The 10850-nt window shown below is 34.6% G+C and overlaps 1 protein-coding gene across 1 annotated transcript; it reads left to right on the top strand.

The window, feature by feature from the left end:
• Nucleotides 1-2846: 2846 nt before the first annotated feature.
• LOC121245103 (trimethyltridecatetraene synthase-like) lies at nucleotides 2847-4696 on the top strand. The gene is made up of 2 exons (XM_041143414.1): nucleotides 2847-3755; nucleotides 4073-4696. Exons 1-2 carry the CDS (start codon nucleotides 2847-2849, stop codon nucleotides 4694-4696), a joined length of 1533 nt encoding a protein of 510 aa, XP_040999348.1.
• Nucleotides 4697-10850: the final 6154 nt, after the last annotated feature.

The following is a 10850-nucleotide window of genomic DNA, read 5'->3' as shown; positions in this document are numbered from 1 at the left end:
TAAAATCATAACCTTTCAAATCACACATGAGCATGAATGCAATGCACGAAAACCCAGTTTTCTTTACAAACATGATCATGCATGAAATAATGATATGAACATGCACCAACACTGATCCAACATCCATCCAGAACCAATCCCAACAAATCCAATCAAAACAACTCATCAACAACCAAACCAAATAAACCAAACCAACCAAACAACTCCAATCACAAATCCATCCGACCCCCGAACTCCTCGGACTCAGTCCGGCATGCCAAAAAATACAGTGAAATGGGTTAGTGCAAAAATACATTTAAATTACGAAAGTTCTTTGGAGAAATACTTACAGTGCAATATAGCAATTTCCGAAGGATCAAGAAATTGAAAAAGGCGACGTCTGAGCAACACCACAGTGTAAAATACACTGTGGCTGTGGGTCACAATATCCAACTTTTCAACGGGTGCAAACAAAGACTCAAGATTGATAGGGTAAGGCCTAGGGAGGTCGGTGAAGCTAGTGGTGGTGGTGGTTGGCCATGGGTGGCGGCGCAAGGGTCTTTTTAGGCCAAATATACCCAAAACGAAAATGGAGTTAGATGTGCTTCACCGGTGACGGATCGGAGGTGGGGTTAGGTCCAATGGGTTGCCAAGAGGTCGAGGATGAAGTGGTGTGAAGATGGTGGCCAATGGTGGTGCGACGGTGGCGCAGCGGCGGAAAGAATGCCGCAGCTTCAGTGGGCTCGTGGTGGCTAACGGCAGCGCGAATGGAGTTGAGATCGGAGGGGTAGCGACGCCGGTGGTTGGGGAAGCTAGGGAGCCGAGCGGTGTCGACCACCGCCGGCGCACGGCGGCGGGCTAGGCGGACGAAGAATGACGCACAGGAGAGGGGGCTGGGTCGCGCGGGAGGGGAAGGAAGAAGAAGAAAGAAAAAGGAAAGAAGAAAAAAAGAAAAAAGAAAAGGAAAAGAAAAGAGGAAAAGAAAAATGCAGAGAAAGAAATGAGGTCTAATCCTTATAAATTGGGTCACAAAAATGATCCAACGGAAAAGATTTTAAAACAGCAAGTTAAATAAAATAATTTAAACATAATGGTAAAGTCAAATTGAAATAATTAAATCCCACAGTAATTAATTTAATATGAAAAGCAATTTAAATGTACAACAATAAATAAATAATAAGAAAGCACATAAAAATTAATTTTCACCAAATTAAAATCATAAAAATAAACTCACTAAAAATCCAACCAATTTTAAAATACGAGAATAAATTTTTAAATAAATAAAAATAATCTTTTAATAAAAATACATTAAAATGCGGGGTGTTACATAACTTGAGTAAAATGTTTTAAAAATATTGAAACAATGATAATAAAATAAACGAGCAATGTCTCATTATATTCCAAATCAATGAAATTTATTTGTGTATTGGCCATCGTTATTGTAAAACTCATGGTATTTGCTCCTAGGTGTGTTGTCGGTTCAAATATGAGAATTTTTTTTTTAAATATGCTTGAATCTTAAGATATGTCATTTATTGGATTTGGTAAGTTAGTTGAGTGGATTTTTTTATTTGCAAATCGGTGTTTAAAATAAACTATTTACATTACTTATATCACAAAATTTAATCTGTAAGATTCAAATTTAAAAATCTCTCTTTCAAATCAAATCATACAATACAAGCACTTTGTTAAATATACCATCTACGTCAACTTATCCTCCTGCTATCGTATCGGTTCAAATGTGAGATTTTTTTTTTTTAAATATGCTTGAATCTTAAAATACCTCATTTATTAGATTTGGTAAGTTAGTTGAGTGAATTTTTTTATTTGCAAGTCGGTGCATAAAATATACTATTTACATATATAATTACTTATATAACAAAATTTAATTTGTAAGATTCAAATTCAAGAATCTTTCTTTCAAATCAAATCATACAATATAAACACTTTGTTAGATATGCTATCTACGTCAACTTATCCTCCTATTATCCTATTTTACTATCATCTTCTATCATTGTATTTAATGGCTGAATATTAGTTATATTTTATGTGTGAGCCAATCATTTGATACCATTTCAAAAAATATTAAAAAAATAAATAAATAATATCATATTTTGTTACCTAGCTTTTATTGTTTTAATCAAGGTGTGGACACTATTGCCCGTATAATTTTGAGAAGAAATTATTAAATTTCTTCTCAAAATTGACTCATTATATTTTCAAATCAATGAAATTTATTTTCATTTTCCAACTTTTGAATTTTTTTTAAACTTTCCCAAATCTATTTGTACAGAGTTATTTGTGTATTAGCCATCGTTATTGCATGAGAGCTTCTGTTGTCGATCTCTCTTTTTTATTTTTTATTTTATTTTTATCTGCATGGAATTTCATATATATGTTCTGGTGTTCAAGTAGTCGAGCGAGACTTGGTTGGTGCATACTATTCATGATAATATTTTAGATTGCATTTGGATAGATTTTGAATAAATCCGTACATATATGCTTTCAGTTACTTTTTTTTTTTTTTTTTTTGTCTGTGTTTCCTCCTTTATTTCGAAAAGAAATCTATTAATCATCTAATTTTTTATTATTTTGTTATCATTTTATGATGTGATATTAAATGATAAATTTATACATAAAATATAATAAATAATTTATAATCAATTAATATCACATTATAAAATAATAAAAAGATAATAAAAATTAAAATGACGAGAAGCATTAATATTATCAATGAAAGTCGACACTGGTATTAAATTTTGGGTAGCATAGCAGGCTAGCAGCACTACCCATTATATAATCCACCTTAACCACTCCGAACTCTCACTCACAAAGTAAACAAAAAAAAAAAAAAAAAAGCCTCAGCCATGGAGGTCACTTCTTGGCTTGCAGTGTTAGCCATGGCGGGGCTAGCTTCCCTTTTCTTTCTCTCAAAACATCTCCCATTTCCATCCCACAAGTTAAAACTGCCACCAGGTCCCAAACCTTGGCCTATCATTGGCAATCTAAACCTTATTGATCCTCTCCCTCACCAATCCCTTCACAAATTGTCGCAAAAATATGGGCAGATCATGCAGCTTAGATTCGGGTCAATCCCAGTAGTGATTGCCTCGTCTCCTGAAATGGCAAAGCAATTCTTGAAGACACATGATCACATTTTTTCTTGTAGACCCAAAACTGCAGCTGGGAAGTACACCGCTTATAACTACACCGATATTACATGGGCACCTTGGGGACCTTATCTGCGCCAAGGGCGCAAGATATGTCTCTCCGAGCTATTTAACTCAAGGAGACTAGAGTCCTATGAGAACATACGTGTTGAAGAAAGACGTGCTCTTTCTTCACGCCTGTGGGCATTGTCTGGGAAGCCCATCAAGGTGAAAGAGCATCTGTCACGCCTCACTCTTAGTGTTATCAGTAGAATTGTATTGGGTAAGAAGTATTTTGGCGAATCTGGACATGAAAAATCTATAGTGACACTCCGAGAATTCCAAGAAATGTTAGGCGAGTTGTTCTTGCTTAATGGGGTGCTAAATATTGGGGACTGGATACCGTGGCTAGATTTCTTGGACTTGCAGGGATACGTGAAACGAATGAAGACAGTGTCAAGAAAAATTGATCGATTCCACGACCATGTTTTTGAAGAACATAAGACCAAGAGACTAGGAGTGAAAGATTTTGAGCCAAAGGACATGGTGGATTTATTGTTGCATCTAGCTGATGATTCTAACAATCAGGTTAATCTCACTTATGACAACGTCAAGGGGATCACTCAGGTATTGTATTTTCGAAGCACATCTTGTTTCAATGCGACTACTTTCATAATATTGAGTCATAGATTTCAAACTAGACATGTGATCAAAGAGAAAAGATATTTGCAACTGCGAATTGTGCAACTATAATCGTTTTGAAAAAAATGAATAAAATATGAGACTTATATGAAAAAAAATTAATTTTTTAATAGTGAACTCAACTCTTTTTCAAAGCTATTATGCAACGTTTACGCACTTCACGATTGTATGTAAGTAGAATTACTGGTGATGATAATATGAATGACATTGATCTATGCAACTTTGGTTCTTCTTAAAATTAGGATCTTGTAGCTGGAGGCACAGACACGTCTGCGACTTCAGTGGAATGGGCAATGTCTGAACTCTTGAAGCAACCCCACCTTATGAAGAAGGCTACCGAAGAGCTTGATAGGGTTATTGGGAAAGATAGATGGGTAGAGGAGAATGACATTCCACAGCTTCCTTATATTAACGCAATTATGAAAGAGACGATGAGGAAACATCCTGTGGCTGTATTGCTAACACCACGCCTAGCTATGGAAAATTGTGAAGTAGCTGGTTATGATATTCGTAAAGGAACTACAGTCTTCATAAACACATGGAGTATAGGAAGAGACCCATCAGTATGGAATGCACCTGAAGAATTCTGCCCAGAGAGGTTCTTGGGAGCAAATATTGATGTCAAGGGACAACATTTCGAGCTATTGCCATTTGGTTCAGGAAGGAGGATGTGCCCTGGATATAGTCTTGGATTAAAGATGATCAGCTCTAGCTTAGCCAATATATTGCATGGATTTGAGTGGAAACTGGAGGATGACATGAAGCCGGAAGATTTGAGCATGGAGGAAATTTATGGTTTGGCAACACAAAGAAAGTTCCCACTTGTTGCAGTAGTGAGGCCTCGACTCCCATTCCATCTTTACTAATTAATTTTCAGTTTTAGCATGAATGATCCATCTTAAATAACCTTTTATATATTTTGTAATAATTTCCTAGTTTGAGGACAAGTAATTAGGTTGTGTGATATATTTTATTTAGTAAATGTGCCTCTTAAATTCTCACCAAATTAACAGCTTTCTCAAATACAAAATCGAAAGAAAATACTCTAGCCACAAAGAGATTAAACAAAAACAATCTTACAAACTAATGTGGTTTTATGTGGTTCGTCAGATTATAAAATTATTTTTATTATAAAGTATATTTAACAGATCAAATAGAATCACATCAAACATAAAATATCTACAAGCTGTAAAGTTGGTACACTACATGAGTCAAAAGCAGAGAAAAGATCAAGCCGAGCGCATGCTAAGCAAATAAGGGAGAAAATGTCATTGGTTCTATTTTTGTTATTCTAGCAATGGATAATCTTTGGTTCTATAGAAATTAAATTATACATGGATCTCAATCAATTTCTATAAACTTTGTGGGAAAGGCCCTTCGGAATTACAAAGAACACAATAGGGTTTGGGAAATGAAAACTAAAGTCGAAAGTCCCATGTGGAATCCACCACCAAAAGGTCAGGTCTCAATTTCTTTTGATGTAGCAATTTGACAGTTAGGCACTACAGCAACAGGAGCAGTGTGTAGGGATCATGTAAGGAAAATTGTTGCATGTGTAAATGAATTTACAAGAAATTGCAACTCAAATTGTGGAGAGGCACTAGCGACCTTTATATGACTCCGTTTGGCAGCCGGGAAAGGATGGAAGAGTATTGTTATTGAAGGTGACTTTCAGGTGGTAATTTCAGCTCTAAAAAATACAAGCCACAACTCAAGCTGGATCATAGAAAGTTTGATAAGAGATTCAAGAATACTGCTTAGCAACTTTGAAAGTTGAAAATCAGTTAAAATTCATCGGGCCCAGAACCGATGTGCCCATTCCATTGTGCAATGGGCATCACCAAACTCAGTGTTTGAAGATATACCCAGAATCAAAATATCGCAAATATTTATTGAATTTTCACAATGCGAAAGACACACCTAATTACTCTGTATATTAGCTAGTTAGATTAATACTCAGTATGCTTTCAACCGCTGTATGTTTCTCATTATAATATGGATCCTTTGAAGTAATGGAAGTTGATCAGTTTGAAAAAAAAAAAAAAAAAAAAAAAAGGAGAAAATGTCATTTCCAGTAGAAGTAAATAGAAATGATGTAATTAGATATTAAGACCCGACAAAACCAATACCAAATAATGGAATTACCTTGTACATTATAGAATTTCCCCTTTCAGAATATCTTTTTTTTATTCTTAGTTTTTTTTTTTTTTTTTGGATTAACTGAACACTTAATATTCCCCTTTCAGAATATAGTATATAATATGTTATGGGCAAACAAAGTAATGATGCTGACGGCAGTTTGAAGATGTACGTAATTTGGATCCAGAAGATGCTTTAGGATGGAATGGATGAGACTGCTTTCAATGTTGTTATTGGAAGTTGTCCATTTTGCTATATTGTCTATATATAGCAAGACGATCAATATTCTATATGGCGGTAATAGATATTTAAGACTAATGCTAGCTAGATATATTTATAGGTACTTATGTAAGCGTTGCGTATTTTTTAAGAAAAATAGTAGTCAATTGTTAAAAATTTAATTTTTTCTTGTGGATTTAATTTTTTTTTTTTAAATGGTATTTTAGGACAATAAATATCATTATTTATTATACTATATGGCCATGCATGAAATTCTATATGGACAATAAATATCATCTATTACTATATATAAAAGCGAAATCTTATAATTCTGACGTGATATTCTATCCATAAAAGTAGGTATTCTATCTATTAAATTTGAAGTGTTATATTTATGAAGAGATAAACTTTTTTAAAGTAATGTTTCATTATGAATCATTATAACTTTTAAGTTTTATTTTTTTTTATATATAAAGATATAAACAAGACTCCATATAAAAACATTAATTCAACATTTATATTATTTTATATTTTAAGCGGAGTCTCTTTTTTATTATTTATATTCAAGACTCTCTTTTTTATTTTTTTTTATCCGTATGGAATTTCAATATATGTTCTGGTGTTCAATTCAAGCGAGATTTGGTTGGTGCACACTATTCTTGATAATATTTTAGATTGCATTTGGATAGATTTTGAATAAATCCGTAGACAGCTATATGCTTTATCCTGTCCTCTCAATCACCTTTTTTTTTCTTGTCTCTGTTTCTTCCTTTATCCCGAAATATGCGTTTGGATTCAATAGATGACACGATTTGATACTTTCCTCCATGATATTATTTTTCATGTCATGTTCATATATATAGAGAACCACATGATATTTTTCTTCCATAGCATCTAAAGAACACATATAGATTTAAATAGAAATAATTAGCAATTATTTAATATAAACCAATAAATACAGACCCCATAATTTTAAAACAAATTAAATGATCATATCTTAAAAAATGTTGATTGAATTTGTGGTGGTCCACCATGTGACTCAACCAAATCAAAGACTGTCATAAAGAAAAACAATCATCACAGAAAGAGAAAAAGCATACTTTCCTTAGGTCCCTACCACCCACGTTCCTATTACGATAAGAATTAACTTATGAGACTGATCTTGGCCTTCTGCCAGAATAAACCACTGATTTAACTCATATATCTCTCTGCATACTTTCTCCACTACTCATTCCCTCATTTCTCAGACGAAAATCATGGTCGCAGTGGGAGAGCTCTTTCTTTCTGCTGCCCTTCAAGTGTTGTTTGACCGATTGGCCTCTCTTGAGTTGCTGCAATTCGCTCGCCAAGAGGGACTTCTTAAACAGCTGGACAAGTAGGTTTCTGAGTTGCAGACTCTAAGAAATGATTTCTAGTAATATTTGAGTTTTAAAATTAATATGAAGATTGATCAAATCTGAGGATAATCAAGTCTACGAACATTAGTGTGAAGGGGAAAATCCCTTGGGCCGGGTTAAAAACAAAGCCCAGGTTAGAGCCCAGATGCAAGATCTGGACTGGGTCGAATAGATTAGGAAGTCTTGTGTCAGAACTTGGATACGAGACCCAGGTCGGATCATGCTTACATCAAGAACCAAGTTAGAGGGTACGGGAGAGACTTAAGGAAGAAGGAATATTGCATTCAATGCGAGTCAAGAATATATATAAAGCGGTTCACACCAAATATTAATGAGATAGGAGAAACGCAGGACAGAAAACACGCTGCATTCAATGCAGCCCAGGACAGAAGGAGTGCCGCATTCAATGTGGCCTAAGGCAGAAGGTGTGCCGCATTCAATGCGGCCTAAGCAACACAGCGACCCTGAGCACTTTATAGCTCGATGAACTGACGGCACAAAGGTAGCTCGGTGAGTAGACAGCGTGAACATATTATCTCCTGCTATACAATACTCCACAACCATGGAAACCATGTCGGCAAGCATAGATAAACACTACCTGCAGCAAACAGGTAGGCTATCTTACATCTCCATTTTCACTATTACTCATCGTCATATTTTACTCCATAACTAACTTAAGTATCGGAGGAACAACGGACCCTGAGGTCCCCCCCTCCTTTTTTTACTGTGCAGGTGACAGCTCGAGCATTGCCGACATAGAGTTGCCCAGGTCCTCAAAACACGACATCAACAATTAGGACGATAATTTTGATCAAATCTAGGTTATAGTTTTGGAGACTTTCAGGAAGTGAATTTTTATATGAGATTTAAAGGTATCGATTATGCATAATATTGAAATTGATTGTCTTTTATAAAGATATAGAATGCACATGTTGGAAATGATTATTATCTATTTTGGGTTATAAGGTCAGCAAGATTTTTTGGAGACGATTCTTATCAGATTTAAGGTTGTAGATGGTGTAAACTTTAGGAAAATGATTTTTGGCAATTCGAAGAATGTAAGTCCAGTGGATTGATGGTGTAGAATGTGATCAATTTAGGTTGAGAGTAGAATTGTGTGGACTGATCACTACAAGAAATGTTGTCTTTCTCGATGCCAAGAATTGTCGAAAATAATGTTTTCCAACAATTTTTACTGCACCGAATGTTCGTCGCAATTGTTTACTCATAAGATAAACCAGCGAACTACAAAAATCACTACAAATATGGACTTTTTGCGGTAATTTTCTTTTTGCCGCAAATTCCAAATAAAATGCCGCAAATACCCATTCGGTTTTCCTATTAAATCGCTGGGAAAATTTTTTGCGGCAAACTATAGTCGTCACAAATATTTAATAAATCATCGCGAATAAGGAGATATATTCCAACGGTCTATTTAAATCGCTGGAAAGCATATTTACGACAAATTGTAATCGTCACAAATACTATAACAATCGACGGAAAAAAGTGTTTCCAATGATATTCCATTTTTTGAGATTTTTATTTGTCATCAGAAATACTATATTCCAAGTGAGTTATTATCGCTGGAATATAGTTTTGCGATGATACAAATAATTTTAATGTACGAAAAATTATTTCCAACAATTTTTACTCGCTGGAAAATGATTTTCACAAAATAAAAAAAAATGATCGCAAACAGAATTTTACCTTACACTATGGATTGGTTTATAATATGGTTTGGTTTATAATTTTAATGTACCAAAAAATATATTCCGTTACCAAAGGTGCCCTAAATGATTGGAAGTCAACATGCCAAAATGCATGAATCGAGCTACACCATAAGAGGGAAAAAGATAACTTTAAAATGAAATATTGATAAAGAAAACTTTGAGGCACCGTCTTGGCAAATAAGCTAAAAGAATAGCCTTGTCAAACACAGAAGTGTGGCAGCTACAAAACTGAGAGTACATGAACTACGTCTGAAAGGCAAGCTCTGAAAATATCCAGTCAAGTCAATCTCAGGAAGATTGTTCCAACAAGCTGAGATTCTTATTTTCAGCAAGTCCATTGGCATAAATTAATCATTAAAAGAAAGACATTGACAAAAAAGGAATAGAAGAAAGAAAAGAAAAGAATATCAGTACACTATCTGTCACTAGAGGCCACCAAAACGCTTCGGACAACCAGATATATGACGCAACTTCTCAGCAGACATGTTGGAACATATAATTAGTACACTAGTAAATATGCTAAATAGCATGTACAAGGAACGAACTTGAATTGCTTACCAGTAATTCTTCCAAGTTGTTTATGAAGTTGTCAATTCTCCCTTGCAAATAGACAGGGTTCTACTAAGAAGATTGGCTACTGCCTGCTGCTCAGCTCAGTTTTTGGAGCTACAATTCAAAAATCAAATACATAAAGCTTCATCCCTCAAAACCAAAAAAGAAAAAAATACTCCTACTTTCAGCATCAAATAAAATCACCTCAGCTGATTGAAAAGTGGTTCTTCCACAATTTCATCAAAAAGGTCTATCAAAGCTTTCAATTTGATCGAGTCCATCCCAACATCATGCTCAATTTGAAAATAAAGCTGCGAGGCAAAACCAAACCGAGAAGAAAGAGAGGTCACAAAGAAGTCAGAGGAGATCAAACCCAACATATATAATTGATATAGAAAGCTAGTTGTTCTTCTTAATTACTAGAACAGTCTTACACACACACACAGAGAGAGAGAGAGAGAGAGAGAGAGAGAGAGAGAGACTTTAAGATCTAGTAAGGAAGACAACAATAGATCATATTTCAGAATAGCTACATGACTAGCATGCCTCAGGTACACAATAATGCATAAATAAAAAAAGTACGACATTTATCAATGTAAAATAGATATACATGTTCAAGATTGTGATTCAGTAGCTGATAACTTAAAATTACATGTGATCGAAAAGAAATTTTTGCAGAGCTTTTCACACTTCCCAAGTTCTCTTTGTTACTGGTGTAGCCCTAAATAGAAAATAAAATGGAACTCAATATCGAAAAAATAGAAGCATAGAGAAAAGAACAATGCCAAATAATACAGACTTCAAATCAAACAATAACCAACTAATTTTTCAAATGGTGAACATGAAAGGGGAGAAGACCCATGATTTATAAGATTGATAGAAGAATATCACAAAACAGGATATCAGGGAAATGCCTTGGCAGCCACCCAATTCATCACGTTCAATTCAAATTTTCAGGGCTTTGAGCATAACAAGTTATGAGG

This window comes from Juglans microcarpa x Juglans regia, chromosome 8S (assembly GCF_004785595.1).
Source record: "Juglans microcarpa x Juglans regia isolate MS1-56 chromosome 8S, Jm3101_v1.0, whole genome shotgun sequence".
In the NCBI taxonomy this organism is placed as follows: Eukaryota; Viridiplantae; Streptophyta; class Magnoliopsida; order Fagales; family Juglandaceae; genus Juglans; species Juglans microcarpa x Juglans regia.
This window is presented reverse-complemented; position numbering and strand designations above follow the sequence as displayed.